Here is a 19773-nt window from a genome sequence, read left to right on the forward strand (position 1 = left end):
TAATGAACTTTCCTAGTAGGTCATCATTAAAAAATGACAGATTTATATATTTAGAAGGAGAGCAAAGTCAATTTGTAGAAGCAATAGAAGTACATCTGAGAAAAAACAACAGAGATTGAATCTGCCACAGGTGTAGGCATACACACATCTTCTGACAGTAAGAAAAGGCTGCTTCTTAAGTACAAGCGTTCTTAAAAAATACATGGAAAAATTGAATTAAAAGATAATACAGTGCTTCCATAAACTTTTTGAAGACCCCTCATGTATCTGAACAAACCTCTGCAGAATGAGAAATGCTATGTCCTATGGAATTGAACGAGAATTAGCAAGCTTTCCCATGTTCCTAAGAGTTGCAGAGTATGGTAAACAATGCTGAAGCCCTATGCATACCTCCAGGTGATCCCTGTTTCTTTCAGCTTTGATCAGTGTCAGTTGGGACTTCCGCTGAACTCATGGGAGAGCCATTGGAAAGCTGATGAATTGACCTCGAGACAACAGAAATGAGTCTACGGTCACAGTCCTTTCAGTGAAAAGTACTGAGGATATTCTCCAGAGGTTCACTCCTGTTAGTTTAATAGGGTTGTATGCATTTCAACAGATTGAGGCCATATTGGACCCTTACTTTGCTAGGAGAGTAGTACCTACTTGCAAGAAGCCACCAACTTCTGCTTTGTGGCGAAAAGTGGAGTTGCCATCTGCTTTCTAAGTAAATAGTATATACTGAATAGGCCTCTTCTGGTCTTTATCCTCCTCTAGAAGCATCAGGATTTGAGCTTACTCTGCTTGGCTAAGTCAGTTTCATGAACCAGTTTTCCAACTTAAAAAATACAGAGATAAACATGTGTTCATTTTGCCATTTTGAAACTGGGGTTCCCCACCAGTGTCTTATTTCTGTACACTGTCTTTTATCTGGAATCCTGGCAGAACGTATTCCATATTGCTTGCTTTCCTTTCAGTAGAAACTTGACTTTTGCTCTCTTGAATGTCCTTCTCTTCTTTTTCCTTCTCTCTTGTCTCATTTATTCCCATACTAGAAAAAATCTCTATATAATATTCTTTGTCATATAGTAAAATTAGATACATATGTATCTCTAAGAGAACCTTGCTATTGAAATGCCAAAGGTATCTGTGGTTGGCAGAATTTCTAAAATGGCCTTACAAAGGTGTGCCTCACTCCAGGGGGAACCTATGAATATAGATAACGCTGTTATGATTACACTATGTTATGTAGCACAGTTGACCTTAAGATAGGGAAAATATTTTATATTGCCAAAGTGGGCCCAAACACAAGAGCCCCTAAAAGAGGAGAGCTTTCTCCTGCTGTGGAAGAGAAAGAAAGAGAGGAAGGCAGAGAGATTCAAAATGTGAGAAGAATTTGATGTGCCACTGCCTTTGAGATGGAAGGGGCCACATGAAATGGAATGCAGGTGGACTCTATGAGAAGAGAGGGACATATGTTGACAGCCAGTGAGGAAACNAGAAAGAGAGGAAGGCAGAGAGATTCAAAATGTGAGAAGAATTTGATGTGCCACTGCCTTTGAGATGGAAGGGGCCACATGAAATGGAATGCAGGTGGACTCTATGAGAAGAGAGGGACATATGTTGACAGCCAGTGAGGAAACAGGGACCTCAATTCTATAGCCACAAGGAAATGAATTCTGCCAACAACCTGAGTGAGTTTGGAAGTGGATTTTTTCTGAGAGCCTCTACACAGCAGTGAACCTAGCTGAATTTATCTGGATTCCTGATCTACTCCCTGGAGATAATACATTTGTATTATTTTACACAATTAACTTCGTGGTGATCTATTAGGTAACAATAGAAAACTAATATTCTGTTACATAAAGCTCTTTGTTTATGACTACCATGAACCTTGGGCCCTGAAAGCAGTTATAGTAGCATGACATTGGGGAGTGTGTGTGTGTGGATGTGTATTTGTGTGTACTTATTACATTTGTGGTATTTTAAGTTCCCCTGTTCTGCGTAAGGAGCACTCTATCGAGCTGACTTGGAAGACGGAAGATAACTAAGAACCAATGGGTGATAACAAGTCTATTGGCACTCAGTCTCATTTAACATTTTCTCTTCTGCAACTCCTCCATGTCTGCTGGGCATCTGTTTTCTAGGAAAAAGCCATTTGGAGTATGTAAGGGCAGAATCTTTCTGTTGACACAGAGGGATTTTTTTTTTTTTTTTCAAGACTGGTGGAATCTTCATCCTGGAAGAGATTCCTGTACTACCAGATTGTCTCTTTACTTGCTATGGTAAAGCCATAACTTAGTCATTGAAGAATGTTTTTACATCATTTCTTCTTTTCACTACAGTATAAAGTCACTACTTTGTTGAATTGGGTGAATGGCAAAATTATTGTGATAGTATTTCATATATGTGGCTTTATTTATTTATTTATTTATTTATTTATTTTAAAAGATGACTGGTAAGGGGATCTCAACCCTTGACTTGGTGTTGTCAGCACCACGCTCAGCCAGTGAGCGAACCGGCCATCCCTATGTGGGATCCGAACCCAGGGCCTTGGTGCTATCAGCACCGCACTCTCCCGAGTGAGCCACGGGCCGGCCCATATATGTGGCTTTATAGAAGATGTTCTGTATAAGCAAGCTTTGTGTATAATTAAAAATTGTTCCTTTAATCCCTAGCATTTTTTAAAAGTCTTTAATTCTTAAACTTAAAAAAAAAAGACAAAGAGATTAATATCCAGCTTTATTAAATGGGAAATAATGTAGACCGTTCACATTTTTACTGATGATTCATGGTCATCATTACAACTATCATTTATATCACAGCCCTGTTTCTGCAGTGATGCCCTTGGGGACTATTGTTCATATACTAAATGATCCCAGACCACTAAATCTTTGATTCTTGTTCTACCATATATATTCTTTCTGCTACTTTCCTTGTGAACAGGATGTTAATTGTAATCTGTTGCTGATGATGACATATCTATATCCAGCAGCTCCCTGCCCTCATGCACGTGTAGTTCTAATTCCAAAATTGAACCATGCTACTTTAAAATCAAGTAATTTAAGATTTTTGTGTACATATGGTGAAGTCCTAAGTAAATATAATAGACTCATGAAAGCTTTTATTCTCCAAATATTAATTGAACAGCTATTATGTCCAAAATATCATATAGCTCCTATGAAAATCTAGAGATTTAAAAGTGATTGGATAGGTAGAACAACATTTACTCAACTATTCAGTGAGAATATGTTATATTAAATCTCTTTCCATATCTATTACAAAGAAATCATTAATTCAATATGAACCTACTTAACCATTAATCTAGTTTCTCATAAAATTAACTTGAGTGTATTTTTATCTTTATGTATTTGTTAGGTGGTCAGGGTTTCAACTTACTATTATATTTCAAAGAGTACCTAAGCACATTGTCATTCATGATAAATGATTATTCAGTATTTATCATAAATAGTGAAATGTAGCCTGTTTGGCTTTTCTACTATTCTAATACTCCTGTGTAATCAATATCTTGTGTTAAATCTCTTCCATTAAAAAGACCTGGAATGTTTTCTGGTTTTTTGGCCTGGCTAGACTATGACTGCTACAGCCCCCCATCACAAACAAGAAATTTTGATTATTTTGTGTATGATCTTTAAATATTCAGTTTTAATTCTCCTAAATAAAATATTTATGCTAGATTAATTATAAAATATTATTTTAAGTGATTTATCAATTAAAATACTTAGGTTTTTGTCCTCTGAGTTTTTGCTTACAATTGACATTGTTGGAAGATGTTATGATATTTATTCTGTATTTATATACTCCTGGCACACGGCAATCTACACCTAGGGTTACTCAAAACTCAATTTGAAATGAATGATTTCAAGGAATCACACAAGTTTAAACATAAGTATTACAGCAGAGCAGTAAGTACACTGCTTGAGGCATGCACCAGAACCTGAAGTTAGCCAGAACAAGATAGGTAATGGCTTTCCAGAGGCAATTAGTGACCTAAGAGCAGAGAAACTGCAGGATGGGTACTGATTTACTGGTGTTACTATAGTAACACGTACTGGGTGCTTTAAATGTGCCAGGCTTGGAACCACTAGACCATGGTGCCAGAAGGAAACTGTCAGCTCATAAGACATTTCTTCCCTCCTCGGAGTTGACAGCTGCTAAGGGAGCCTGGCTAGGTTTAATAGGGAGCCTAAGGACCATGAAATGTAAGTTAAATGGTATGCATCAAGTCAGAAAGATAGCCAGAAAAGTAATTCTTGTCTGACAAACTATATAGAAGACTATTCCTGAGGGGTAGAGGTCATGGCATTTTATTTATCTTTGCATATCTCACAGTGCCTTGAACAATGTTTGTACATAGTAGGAGGGTTAACATATGTTTGTTAAATGAAATTCACTAGAGAACTTTTTTTTCCAGGGTAAAGAATCATTCAAATTTCTTTAGAATTCATCTCCTCCTGGTACATATAGACTATTCTATATTTAACCTATTTAAAACACAAGAAGTCAAAAATGCTCAGGACTCCCTGAAACATTTTAATCAAAATACAAGGCTCTTTTACAGGAAACTGGTTTAGTAGCTTTGAGGAGGAAAAAGTTGAAAAGGGAGTGTCTCTAATCTCCCAGCCCCACCCCACCCCACCCCAAGGCAGCATAGTAGGTCTTGCCTAGAGCCAGTTTTCACCAATGGGATATCTCTAATCTCCCAGCCCCACCCCACCCCAAGGCAGCATAGTAGGTCTTGCCTAGAGCCAGTTTTCACCAATGGGATTTATTTGTTTGCAGGGTTTGCCATGCAAATGAGAATCCCTCCTCCTCTGTACAGTAAACACTTCAGATCTGGTGGATTGATATGCAAGAGTTAGAGTGAATAGCGGTGATCTCTGAACTGGGAAATTTCTGTATTTTCTTGATCTTCCTCCTTTACATCGTACTTAAGCACTAGAAGAAAAAAAAATTCTTTCACATACTTGACTGGATATTGGAAGGTGTTAAGTAGTGGTTAAAACTGGGAGGAATGGAGGGAACTTTCTTTCCTCCCCCATTTTTTATACTTAAGCACTAGAAGAAAAAAAAAATTCTTTCACATACTTGACTGGATATTGGAAGCTGTTAAGTAGTGGTTAAAACTGGGAGGAATGGAGGGAACTTTCTTTCCTCCCCCATTTTTTAAAGTTTGGCTGTAGGTCTTTCTGCCTGCAGGCTACAGTCACATTAGCAGTTGGAAATTGGATAACGACAGCACAATGACAAATCCAGGTTGCTTGCAATAAGTTGCTAATCCCTTTGCTTTAATATTGGAGCAGCATGTAATGATGTTTGGACATCACTCCAGTTTACTGACGACCCCACTGGGGCCAGCAATAGAACCTTACAACTGTCTAACAAGGCATCAGGTGACTCCCGTCGTCACAGCAACGGACACTGGAATCTAATCTTCCCTCCATCCCTTCTAGCACCCAATAACGCCTAGATTATATAAGTGGCCCATCATTGCTTGGTAACTTGAATCAATTAACGTTAATTCGCACAATGCTATGATGTATTGTGATCACTTTCATTTCAGGGAAGGGGGAGAAATTGCTATAAGTCACCTAAAATGAGGTTGTCTGTGGTGCTGAGGTATTAATTGGGTGTCCATATTAAATGCAAAAGGAGCCCCATCGTGAAAGGAAAGTGGATGAGTGACTCTCTTGGCTGCTATTGACCTATCAGAAGAAGACAGTGCCCTTTTCCTTTGCTTTTATCTATTACAGTTTTCCCTATTGCGTGTCAAGTTGATGTATTATAAAAAATTCATTTGGTGACCTTTCACCCCCTTAGCAGATTAAACAATTTCACTTCGATGGCATCATTAACAGGACCCTGCATTTAATGATGATTTCTCTAAAAGGCCACGGAGATTCGATTTTAAGCTAACAGATTTATTGCACTATTATAACATATCGTAAAAAACTGTACTACCTACGGTCAGGTTTTAGGATAGAAACTGCTTAAGAGTTTATGTGGAGCTTAAAGTGGTATTACCTTGGGATATGCTGCAGCAGCAAGTCTCTGACCTCCAGTGGGATGCTGTTTACATTTAATAAGAGACGTCCGCTCACAATAAACTTTAAAGTGTGTCAGGGACGGGCCTTTCAGCGGGTGTTCAGGCAGTTGATTCCCATTGCCGTCATCTCTAGACATCGATGTACTTATGTCAGAATCTTTGATGGGGTCATTCAGTTTCTTTAACCCAGATTGCTTGCCTGCATTTCCACCCTCATCAGAAAGCATTTATGGAATAGGTTAGGGGAGAAATAGGATCTGGTAACAATGCCACAATTTCCTAATAATATGGGACCAATAGAAGGATAGAACTAATAGCATGGATTTTTAAAATCTGGTTTAAATTGTTCCCTTTAAAAAAGGAAAGGACACTTAGTCACTCAGGCTAAGCAAACTAATAAATGATGATTGTGCTAGTGTGTGTGGAATTCTCCGGGAATGATTCCAGCATAAAAGACAGGGCCTTAGCTGGTAGGTGACCAAAGGGGGTTGTTTGGACCACATATGCTCACTTTGCATGCATGCATTTCCAAGGATTCCCAGGGGAGAGGGAAATTGCTTTCTACAGAAACTTTATATTTCGTGATCCATTGTATTTGCTTTTTCACTATTTTCTCTTTTAGGGTTAACCTTAACCTTTACCTGACATGCACCTTCCATGATAAATAAATACTTTATCCTTTCCTTCTCACATGAGGCAGGGGAAGAGGTTGGGGAATAGAAGACTTTACTCACAAACATTTAACCAAGGGGAGGGAAGACTAGGATGCTTTTTTTTTTTTTTTTTTTAGTTTTTAAATAAAAGCCTTGGTAGACCTGGCCTAACTATTTTGAGGGTAAACTCTCTAAGGGATGCTGTATGTTAGGGTAATGTACAAGGGTACTTCAAAAAGTTCATGGAAAGATTTGTATTGCCTTTTAATTCCATTCTTCCATGAACTTTTTGAAGTAACCTCATGTACAATATAGGATGTCTGTATATCTCCATTTAATTGCCAAATATCTATTGCATGCCTATGATGTGTCATGCACAATAGGCTTAATGGAATAATAGGTGTGTAATGTTATTTTAATAAAGCTAGCTCCATCATCAAAAATACTGTAACACAGGGTAAAAGATGTTTTGAGGTATCATAAGTTATGTAATTATTTTATATGTATTCCATTTCCTTACTAAGTCACATCAGCAATTAATACGTTTGAACGAGGTGAAAAGCAGTATAGCTCATTGGTTATCCACTCTAGACCTTGGTCAACACTTACTATTTCTAAGACCTTTGGCAAATTACTTAGGCCTTTTGGGACTCAGTTTCTTTATATATAAATAAGAATACCTACCTCAGAGTGTGACTTTAAAAATGCAATGAGTTTATACATGAAAAGTTTATAATAGTACTTAGTACACAGTAAATGCTCAGTAAGTATCAACTGTAGTGTATTATTCTCCCTATATGCTTCGTGCAATTAAAATAAATTAATTGATTAATGACACAGTTATTGAAATTATTTAGTGCAAGCACACCTGGAGAATATAAATATGAGAGGGTTGTTGTGGAGACTAAATGAACTGTGTAAAATAGTGGTGTGCTGGAGTTTGCACTCAGCATCTCTTCCCAACTCCATTCAGTGATGTTATCTTGGAATCCTGGGATCACCTGGGGCAGGAATATTCAAACCATGGAAATTGGAACACACTATAGAACAGTGAACTTTTTAAAAGATATGGCTTGATAGCTTCCTACTGAATATGTCCCACCCTCTAAGTAATTTAGTGTGATAAATTCCTTCACTGAGGCTTTTTTTTTTGGCTTATCTTAATAGTGATAAAAATATAAGTTTATAATTTGTACTTCTCCTCTCCTCCCAGTCCATTTTCAATATGGCTAAGTAAACATATCACATAAATATCTAATTATTGTTTGGTATAAAGTCATGTTCACTACACAATATATTATTAAGTTTCTAGAAACAAGGGTGAATGAGTTTGGATGTGTTGTCCCCACCAAAACTCATGTGGAAATCTGATCCCCAATGTGGCAGTGTTGGAAACTGATTGAGTCATGGGGGCGGATCCCTCATGAATGGATTAATGCTCTCCCTGGGGGAGGGGATTAATGAGTGAGTTCTCATTCTATTAGTTCCCACGAGAGCTTGTTGTTTATGAGTGAGTTCTCATTCTATTAGTTCCCACGAGAGCTTGTTGTTTAAAAGACCTTGGCACCTCCTCTCTCTTGCTTTCTCTCACCAAATAATCTGCTTGTACCCATTGGCTGCCTTCCACTTTCTGCCATGAGTAGAAGCAGCCTGAGGCCCGTGCTAGATGCAGCTGTCCCAGAATCGTAAGCCAAATAAACATCTCTTCTTCATAAATTACCCAGTCTCAGGTATTCTGTTACAGCAACACAAAATGGACTAATACAAAGGGCATATACAAATATTTTTGCTGGTTATAATGTATTATGGAAAATAGCTACTGTGTGATACTTGTAATCCTGTTGATCTAGTTGTCTTTGTATCTGCCAGAAATACAAGCAATTTTCAAACTGGGAACTTGATATACATTCGGCCCTATGCTCTTTCAGTCCTAGTCCAGCCTTCGGATGGAGAAGTGGGAAAAGAGCTTCCGGTGCAACCACAACTCGTTTTTCTGGACCAGCAGAATCAAAGAGTGGAGTCTTTGGGCCCCCCCTCAGAGCCTTGGACTGTTTTAGCTTCCCTGGAAGGGACATCAGATTCAGTGCTAAAAGGTTCGAGGCTTTGGGGCCGACACAGAGGAGGACTCCTGAGAGCGCTCAAGCCCGGCTGNTGTTTTTTTTTTTTTTTTTTTTAGTTTTTAAATAAAAGCCTTGGTAGACCTGGCCTAACTATTTTGAGGGTAAACTCTCTAAGGGATGCTGTATGTTAGGGTAATGTACAAGGGTACTTCAAAAAGTTCATGGAAAGATTTGTATTGCCTTTTAATTCCATTCTTCCATGAACTTTTTGAAGTAACCTCATGTACAATATAGGATGTCTGTATATCTCCATTTAATTGCCAAATATCTATTGCATGCCTATGATGTGTCATGCACAATAGGCTTAATGGAATAATAGGTGTGTAATGTTATTTTAATAAAGCTAGCTCCATCATCAAAAATACTGTAACACAGGGTAAAAGATGTTTTGAGGTATCATAAGTTATGTAATTATTTTATATGTATTCCATTTCCTTACTAAGTCACATCAGCAATTAATACGTTTGAACGAGGTGAAAAGCAGTATAGCTCATTGGTTATCCACTCTAGACCTTGGTCAACACTTACTATTTCTAAGACCTTTGGCAAATTACTTAGGCCTTTTGGGACTCAGTTTCTTTATATATAAATAAGAATACCTACCTCAGAGTGTGACTTTAAAAATGCAATGAGTTTATACATGAAAAGTTTATAATAGTACTTAGTACACAGTAAATGCTCAGTAAGTATCAACTGTAGTGTATTATTCTCCCTATATGCTTCGTGCAATTAAAATAAATTAATTGATTAATGACACAGTTATTGAAATTATTTAGTGCAAGCACACCTGGAGAATATAAATATGAGAGGGTTGTTGTGGAGACTAAATGAACTGTGTAAAATAGTGGTGTGCTGGAGTTTGCACTCAGCATCTCTTCCCAACTCCATTCAGTGATGTTATCTTGGAATCCTGGGATCACCTGGGGCAGGAATATTCAAACCATGGAAATTGGAACACACTATAGAACAGTGAACTTTTTAAAAGATATGGCTTGATAGCTTCCTACTGAATATGTCCCACCCTCTAAGTAATTTAGTGTGATAAATTCCTTCACTGAGGCTTTTTTTTTTGGCTTATCTTAATAGTGATAAAAATATAAGTTTATAATTTGTACTTCTCCTCTCCTCCCAGTCCATTTTCAATATGGCTAAGTAAACATATCACATAAATATCTAATTATTGTTTGGTATAAAGTCATGTTCACTACACAATATATTATTAAGTTTCTAGAAACAAGGGTGAATGAGTTTGGATGTGTTGTCCCCACCAAAACTCATGTGGAAATCTGATCCCCAATGTGGCAGTGTTGGAAACTGATTGAGTCATGGGGGCGGATCCCTCATGAATGGATTAATGCTCTCCCTGGGGGAGGGGATTAATGAGTGAGTTCTCATTCTATTAGTTCCCACGAGAGCTTGTTGTTTAAAAGACCTTGGCACCTCCTCTCTCTTGCTTTCTCTCACCAAATAATCTGCTTGTACCCATTGGCTGCCTTCCACTTTCTGCCATGAGTAGAAGCAGCCTGAGGCCCGTGCTAGATGCAGCTGTCCCAGAATCGTAAGCCAAATAAACATCTCTTCTTCATAAATTACCCAGTCTCAGGTATTCTGTTACAGCAACACAAAATGGACTAATACAAAGGGCATATACAAATATTTTTGCTGGTTATAATGTATTATGGAAAATAGCTACTGTGTGATACTTGTAATCCTGTTGATCTAGTTGTCTTTGTATCTGCCAGAAATACAAGCAATTTTCAAACTGGGAACTTGATATACATTCGGCCCTATGCTCTTTCAGTCCTAGTCCAGCCTTCGGATGGAGAAGTGGGAAAAGAGCTTCCGGTGCAACCACAACTCGTTTTTCTGGACCAGCAGGTAACTTTTCATAGGAACAATCTTTCTTTAGAGCTGGGTAGCATGCAGCATTCAGCACATGTTTTAGATTTTGTCATGCTTGATACACATTTAGAGTGCCCGTTGTGTGAAATTTGCTGCACTTAGAAGTTCTCAACTACTTTTGTCATTTTCTGTCCACTTTAGTTTGCCATCCTTGCACTTTCTGTGAATGTTCAGAAATTGACCAAGGGTAAAAATCAAATTCTGATACTTTTTCTCCCCAAGCAAATTCTTTAAGTACATCTCTCATATCTTCTCTGAAATCTAGCTTTTTCAAAACAAAGTATATCTATATCTGAAGAAGTCTTTTCTTATGCTAATAAAGGAATTTATGATGTCACACATATATTACAGTTTTATGTTATAATGAATTATCTATCTCTCTTATATGTGGTTAAGTAAATCATCAATAGGAGGCTACTGTGCTTAATTCTAATTTCATCTTTGTGTCCTCTGATTCTATTTTATCTTGCCTATATTTACAAAATCCATGGGAAAAAAAGTAATTTATGATCAGATAGAAATCAGATTTCTATTCTTTCCAAATGCATCCCCTGGCATGTTTGCAGAGAAGTCTGTGGCACTGAAGGCCACACTTGGAACCTGTACACTTTGATCTAGTCTGACTCTCACCCAACTATCTCCTGCATTCTTAAGACTCTTAACCTTTCCTTTCTCATTAACCTTCAACACAATACCACTCTCCTCTTCTATAAACCTGACTTTCCATTCTTCTCTTCACTGCCCTGCCCCAAGTTTTCCTGCAATAATCTCCCTTCTCTTCTTTCAATAAGCTAACGTTGATACATTCTTAACATTAGAAAGAAAACATTTTTATCATTTTCCTTCTTTAGTTTATTTCTACTGAATGTGCTTTGTGAAAGTTTGCCTGAATCCCATTTTCTTTTTTTCTTAGATAACGTCACAAAATTCTCTTCTGAATCCTATTTTTTCTTTTCACTCCCCAACCCTTCCATTTCCAGAATCAAAGAGTGGAGTCTTTGGGCCCCCCCTCAGAGCCTTGGACTGTTTTAGCTTCCCTGGAAGGGACATCAGATTCAGTGCTAAAAGGTAGGTATCTGTGATTTTCAGATTACTACTACTACTACTATTACTGCTTTAAGTGCACAGAAAATGTTTGCTCCCATCAGGAATTCATAGCAAAGTTGGTAATACTCAATTTCTTTGGTAATTTGGAAGAAATATTCTTCATCCCCAGTCTACAGTACCAGCATCTGTGATAAGGAAGATTAGGCTGGCCATAAACACTTAAGGCTCCACCTTCTCCTTTTCCTTACCTTGCATGATGAAGGAGCATTTTCATCACACCTGTGTCCTCAATATGGTTATAAGGAAAAGGGCACCGAACGTTTGGCTTGGTCTCAAATCTGAGTTTTTCTACAGATTACTCAATGCCGCTATGCCACAGACTTGTTTGCTACAGTATCGTGGACTGGCCCAGGGAGCAGTTCACCAGGTATAATGTGGTTTCTGTAGGGAAACAGAAAAACTTATTCTCAATGTTATGAAGAATAAATGCATTGATAAATGCAAAAGCACCTGAAAGAGAGCTTTATCTTCAGAATTAATTTTCCTTTCTCTACCTTTTTCTGCACCCCCCTCTTACCTTCCTATTCAATCTCAGCACCACCGCTAGCTCCATCTACGTTCCTTGGAGCTTGTGTGTTTGAAAATCAGAATGGGTTTTATTTTAAATGCAGATTTCTAAGCCTTAGTGTGAGATAGCTTGATTACATATTCTGCAGAGAAGCCCAGGAATATACATTTTAGGACCTGGCCTAAAGAGAAACAACCAGGTATAACATGTTTTCTTATGGGAAAAATAGTTTATAAGTTCTAAGTTTCTGACTATCTGACCCACAAAACAAACAAACAAACAAAAACTCTTGGAATATAATCTACTCAAAGATGTAAGAAGGTGCTTGCAGGTGTCCCCTAGTGAGTTATCACAGATTAGGAATTCAGAATCCCCAAGGATTCGTTCTAGCCACTGCTTTGTCCTGTGTTTGTTTTGAAGCTTATGAAGTGCACATGCTTTTATTATGAAATTGTTCAGTAATTATGCCCTTATGTTTTAAAACAATACAAGATGTGATCCACAGAAAATATTTTAAGGAGAATGTGCTTGAGAAACAGAAAGCAGGCAAAGAAGCCTCATGACTAAGGGAAATAAGGGCAGGAGATGAAGTCAGAGAGGTTGTCTAGAGCCAGACAACAGAGGGCTTTGGAGATCATGCGAGCAGTTTGGACTGTGCTCTCAGTGAGATGCAAAGCCATTGTATTACATGTTTAGAAGCCCGCTCTGCTCTGTGAAGGGTAGATTGGAGAACGACAAGAGTGAACCTACTAAGCCAGTTGGGAGGTGATTGCAGGAAGCTAGGCAAGAGATGATGGCGAAGATCACACATGCACTGATTCAGAGTATCTTTTAGGAGAATTGACAGAATCTACCATAAGTAAAGGAAACAAGGACTTGAGAATAACTTATAAGTTTTGACCTTGTTATATTGTGTGGATATTGGTGTTATTTACTGAAATGGGGAAGAAGGCTGGAGGAGGAGCCAAAAGCAAGAGTTTTGCTGAGAATGACAAAATGTATGACCTGGCTGCTGGACCAAATTAAGACAAAGGTCTTTTTGTATGAGTGGTCTAAGTTTTAACACAACAGGAACCAGAGGTTCTGGTTTACAACTGTTATAGTTTGAGTTCCAGAGAGTTCAAAGGGCTGCTTGTACTCTTACCAGCCCCCTCAAACCTACCCCACACATTATTAATCATTCAGGAGGTGAGTGGCATCTCTAACACACAGATCTTGCCTGAGGGCCTCAAATTCTTCATGCATGGGGGTTTCCTCTCTGCACAAGAGGCCTCATGATCATCATAGCACTCTGGGATCCTTCTTCTGGTTACGGCTAGGATTGTGCATTTCCTTCTCACTTGAGGGAGTCCCAATCACTCATAATCACAGTTCAATTTTGGGGCTTCACCCTGAGGTTAAGAGATATTCATTTTATCTCAACCTGATATAATTAAGGATAGGATGGTCCAGTGGGACATCGTAAAATCATCTCCTATATTTGGATAGTGGGTTAGAGATTGTAACAGTCTGAAGAAGTGGATCTGTTAAATCCCTTTAATTCCTCTAACTAGCTTCAATGAGAAAATGAATAAAGTGTCCCAAGAATTTAAACCGATTAAAACTATTTTAAAGATAGGTTATGGAAAATATTCTCAGAAGGGAAAACGTTCACCCCCTTCCTCACAACTTCTATCCCAAAAAGCCCTCCTCAAACATCCTTACAGGGTCTAATATAAAGAAATACAGGTAATGGGGTTGTCTTGTCTGCTTGAATTCAGAATTTTTGAATAATTCTGACCAAGAGCTAGAACCTGAGCAAATCTCTGCACTAAACATCGTATTGCTGTTTTAGATTAGATATGCTTTCTAAATATTAGCTCACTTGTGGTTTGAAAATAATGTTTCCAAATATGCATGTGAAATAAACAGATATGTGTCGGTGTTGGTAAAAAGAAAAAAAGAAATAATAGTTATCTGTTTTAAGTACAATCATCTATTTTATTACCATCATATTTGCATATCATAATAGGGGGAATAGGTAGGGAATCACTTTAACTTTGGCAAATTCTTCTTTCCAGAAATATGTTTTTAAGCACTGGCTATTTATACCACACTACTGCTGTAATGGTAATGACAGGCCCTTTGGAATTTGTTAGTAACATGTTGAAAGGAGGTTTTATAACAATAAATCACTGAAAATTTTATATTGCTATCGTGTGCATGTACCTCTTTATAATTGGTCAAATATCCCCATCCTTATACAAATTTGAGGATGCATTGATAACTCTTTAAAAATTCAGTTTATCAGATTTCTTATGCACTTCATGAGTCAGTTAGGGCATTTCTGTTGGTTTTCTGTTGTCTGTAATGTTTTTTTCCAGAATCGGAAATGACTCATCTACCAATTCATACATCAACCTATCTGCAAAATCACTGGTTTCCAAGAATAAGCCATGCCTTTACAGTTACTTCTTGCATTATGCGGGCTACAAGAGTTTGAGCTCATTCACATGGCTCTTGTAAAATATATGAAATGCTAAAATAGATAGAAATAAATCAATCATAGAAGTGAAAATTTTGCCACTTCTAATTACATTTACTTTTGGTCTAAAACTGTTCTTGTCATGGTACACAATACCTATCTCTCCTGAGGATATTTTTCTTTTATTCTTGCTATTTGTCTCTAAAAAAAAGAAAGATACAAAGTTTCTAAGTTAAGTAATTCTTGTTTGACATTGTTTTTAATGAATTAATTTCAGATCTCAGGGTTTTTGTTTTAATGTTACCATTTTATTTAGCTTATACATTTTGTTTCCTGCAAAGCTACATCTCATCAATTCCAGAAAACAGAACTATCCCCTTTTAATAACTCTCTTGAGGAGGCAATCGACATCTCATGATTAAACATTTCATAGCTTCAAAACCCTTACTGTTTAAAGCTCGTTTCATCTTGCTGTTTTCTTATTAGAGCTATAAATTTTCCTGCTCTCTTTTCAAGTTGACTTTTAACTATTTGGACTATAAATTCCCTACTCTATCTACTTACTTATTAAGAAATCAAATGTTTTCAGCCTGACCACAAAAGTAATTTTCTCCCAAGCCCTCCTCAGCATCCTCTCCAATTTCACTTTGTGAAATTTACTTTTTAAAGGCCCAGGTAATGCTGCATATTTGTGAGAATATCCTCATAGACTTTCCAGACTTCCACTTATATAATCTATGTTTTGCTTACTTAGGTGAAAGTAACACCTGTATTGCTGAGATATTTTTGCTCTTGGTCATTTTTTTAACCTAAGGAGTTAAGTCTGAAACCCCTTCGGTTTAAAATCCCAAGGAAAGAGAGCAGCCTAAAATGATGGTTGTGCACATTTGCAGAAGCAAGACACATCATTAAGAAAGTAAGGTGATCAAGCAAAGCTATACAAGATTGGCCAATGTGAAAGCAAAACGTTCAAAAGCGCATTTTGAATGGCCTCTTTTGATGCTGTCATTCTGTGCATTCTTCAATGCCATTTTGCTGCCGTTGGTGGTCTGGTATAGAGAATGCTTACTATATAACAGCAACTCACATTCTGATCTTAAAATAATACAGCAGCATCAGAAATAGTAATTTTCAGCTTTTTTCATGTTTTGGTAATATTTACGACAGATACTCTCACCTGACTGCTGAAACTCATCTCCACCATCGTCTGCTCCATACGTGACCCATATTCTATACCTTACCCACACTCCATACCTTATCCTCACTCCACAACTCATCCCTTACCTAGGACCTTATTTATATGCCATGCCTTCCCCATATTACATATTCATACTTTATACCCTACCATAGTCGTTATCTTACCCACCCTCCATATTTCATTCGCAGTCCACACCTTACTTTATACTTTGCCATACTTGATACATTACCCATCCCCAGAACCTTACTCATGGTCCGTGCCTTATGTGTACTGCATACCTTCTCCTACACCATACCCTATTCACACTCCATACTTTACTTTTCTTCACTTTTGACAATTATCCCACCCCCACCCTTATTACTTTTCTTTCAGTTATTCCTAGGATATCATTACTGACCAACTTAGAATTATATAGTGGCCATGCAAAAGGAATGAGGTATGAAACTCTTTACTATTTTATTGTACCAACATCAAGGATGCTCAAGCCAACTGGTCTACCTGGATCAGTATTGTCACCATCGTCTTTTTTAAGAGATCCAATGGGAAAGTATGAACAATGAGCTGAGAGTGTCTTCTATATACACATTTTTTGTTTGTCATAAAGTAGGGGAAAACCATGTGTAGTTTTCTGTTTTTAGAATGCCCACGTCACACAAACACCCGATTTCATATGATTGAAAGTTTCTCTCGGAGCCATCATGAAATACTTCTCTTTAACTTCAGAAAGAATGGCACCCAAATCATTTGGGATGGATTATCTAACTTACTCTAAGTATTTCCTGGAGAAAAACAAAATAACAACAACGAAACCATATCTATATATCTAGTCTAAATCTTTTATCTGCAAATTAACTTTATATTCTTTTCTTTTAGTAGACCCTCCTCAGTGGAAAAAAAGTTACAATTTTTTACCATAAAAAGTGAATTTATATACTCAGAGACAATTATTTAAGGGTCCTGCAGATCCTTCGACATTCGATTATAGATTATAGTAGTTTAAAAAAAAATATGTTCTTAATGGTTTTGAAAAAGTGAATTTATATACTCAGAGACAATTATTTAAGGGTCCTGCAGATCCTTCGACATTCAATTATAGATCGAATGGAATATAAAAAATTAAAAAAAATATGTTCTTAATGGTTTTAAAGGTAAAATCTCAAAATTAATGATGTAACAGTTTGCTAGTATATATAGCTAGAGGTGAGTGGAATCGTTGTGGGGATGATTTCAGCTGCACAGGTATTTTAGAGACCCCATACCCTGCAGAAACCCATTTGGATAGCATTCCCCGATAGTTGTGCAAATGATTTCAATCGTATATATAGCTAGAGGTGAGTGGAATCGTTGTGGGGATGATTTCAGCTGCACAGGTATTTTTGAGACCTCATACCTTGCAGAAACCCATTTGGATAGCATTCCCCGATAGTTGTGCAAATGATTTCAATCTTCTTTCAAGCTCAGCACCCCATCCTATTCTAAGTTCCCTTAGCCAGTCCATTAAACAATACCAGCTTGATCAAGGAGCCTGTCAATGGCATTTGTATATTTTATAATAGCTATTCCAAAGATATGATGAACCCTGCAGTGATGTACTGTACTTGGCAGCAACTGCTTCAGCTTTGGGGCACATATGCTTCAAATCTGAGAATATCATAGAGATATATATGGGAATCTTTGCAGAGATCTCTAAGACAAGCTGGTATTTAACGCAAAAGCAAACCCATTTGGAGCTAAAGCACTTTCCATTAAGCAGTTTGGCGGCTGTTCTATGAGGCAGACTCACTGTGCTCGACGGACACATTTCGATTAAATGCTGCTTTGTATTCTTACAAAGATGGGAACAATAAGGACGTTTGTCAAAGGAAAAACTGCAGCAAATGATTTCATGTTGAACATCTGTACTCTGCAGTTCATTGTTTGCACAAGTTTATTGACCATAATTTTGATGCATATAGGTTTTAGAGAGTATAAAGTGCATTTATCTTGGGTGCCTATCATTTATTTGAGTCTCGGCTTATTTATTTCCATTTTTTCTGGGCATTTTATTTATTTTGGGACTCTGATGAGATGAAGGAAAAGATGTTTCCCAAAAATAAAGTTTTAGTTAGCTCTGCAGAATTGATGAGGAAAGACAATATTTTCACAAAAAAAATTGAGCAATTGAATTGAAAAATGTAACATTAAGCATATTATATCTTTATGATACCTTTCAGCCTTGGAGATCTCAAACCAATTTATAAACTTTAAGACCATTCTTCTAACCTTTTGTCCACCATACCTATCATAGTGACATTTCCAGGATGAAGCATGGCAGCTGTTAATTAGCAAAGTAATTTAGGGGAGTGGAATCAAAAGACCATTAATGGTACTGTGAATGTGATCCTGAGTTAAGTTGCCTCCCTTCACTTTATAAATTTAGGAAAACCAAAGCTCAGACAATCCAAGTTGCTAAATTAGGGTAGCTTTATCAGTCATGATCTGCTAAATTGCTGTGGTCCTAATCAATTGGTCTAACTCTGCTACCACAATAAGCTACAGATCCCCAGAGTAGAAGGCAGGCATGCCATAGACACTGGTAGAAAATTCTAGACAATAGAATTTTTTTCCTGATGAACATTTAATAATAAAATAGTACTACTTCTGCTTACATCCCATTGGCTGCAACTTTCACACTTAGTTCTATAGAAGGCTGAGAATAAAGTCTTTATTTCAGTTGGCCATGTACCCAGTGAAAAAAGCGGGGAGAGTTTCCATTAAAAAAAAGTCAAAATGTAGTAGTGGTTGGGAATGCAAACTTCAAAATCAGGCAGATTTGGGCTGTAACCTCAGCAGCAAGTAATTTAACCTTTCATGAGCCTATTTGCTACTCTCTAGACTACAGATAATAGCATATTTTATGAGGTTGCTGTGTAGTTTATATACTCTGATGTGTATAAAGCACAGTGACGGGTATAGTAAGCTTTCATTATAAGTTAGCTAACATATTAGGTAAGATCTTTAATTAGGTAAGCTTTTATTAGGGAGGCTCTAAGTTTTAAAAAAATTGCCTTTATTGTCCTTTTGCCTGTTTTCAGAGAAGACTTGAAGGCGTTGCTCATAAACAGAGAGCTAACATCTACTTTTTGTTTTGTGTTTGTTTGTAGGACGCATCCAGGCAGAAACTCAAGATGGTTATGTGAGCTTCTCCAACTTGGCAGTCTTGATCTCTGGGTCAAACTGGCACTTTATTTTTACTGTCACTTCTCCTCCAGGTAATACCAGCAGAGTGGGCTTTTATTACGTGTCTTGTGCAAAAATAACCCCTTCTCCCTTATAATAAGAATAATTCCTATCTCAAATAAGAAGTCATCATAGTTTAGATGGAAAAAATTCACTTGGAGGCATCACTAAGGTGTGAGAATAAAGAGCACATGTAGAAATGAAGCCTCAGGAGACTCCTGGTGAGCATGAATCCAAATGTACCTTTTCCTCTAGATGCTAAAATGTACTTTGAAGGTTCTCGCTTGTTTCTTTTTCATTTCTATGACATTTGGTTGGGTATTAGTTAGAAAATTCTAATTTACAAGAAAGAGAGTCATGGGATATTGAGTGTTATGGAATCCTACCTTTGGGTCCTGCCCTCTCATGCCTCCTCCCCACAAATGGTGATGATACCCATTAGCATCCTGGTACTTTATGAGATGTGTGTAAGTTGCTTACATGACCTGAGAAAACATTTTTTAACTGTCCCTTCTGAAGTATTAAATGTGACTCTCATGAAAATATATAATGAGTA

The 19773-nt window shown here is 37.4% G+C and overlaps 1 protein-coding gene across 1 annotated transcript in view; it reads left to right on the forward strand.

Annotated features, from left to right (window-relative positions):
• LOC103597076 (fibrocystin-like) overlaps positions 1-19249 on the forward strand; it is a gene marked incomplete at its 3' end in the record, with an annotated part of 308904 nt that extends 289655 nt beyond the window's left edge. Inside the window, exons 27-29 of the mRNA XM_008580875.1 lie at positions 10562-10697; positions 11702-11789; positions 19142-19249. Coding sequence (XP_008579097.1) covers positions 10562-10697; positions 11702-11789; positions 19142-19249 — 332 coding nt within the window. The remainder of the gene's footprint in view (positions 1-10561; positions 10698-11701; positions 11790-19141) is intronic.
• Positions 19250-19773: the final 524 nt, after the last annotated feature.

This window comes from Galeopterus variegatus, unplaced genomic scaffold, assembly GCF_000696425.1.
Source record: "Galeopterus variegatus unplaced genomic scaffold, G_variegatus-3.0.2 Scaffold2185, whole genome shotgun sequence".
Lineage (NCBI taxonomy): Eukaryota > Metazoa > Chordata > Mammalia > Dermoptera > Cynocephalidae > Galeopterus > Galeopterus variegatus.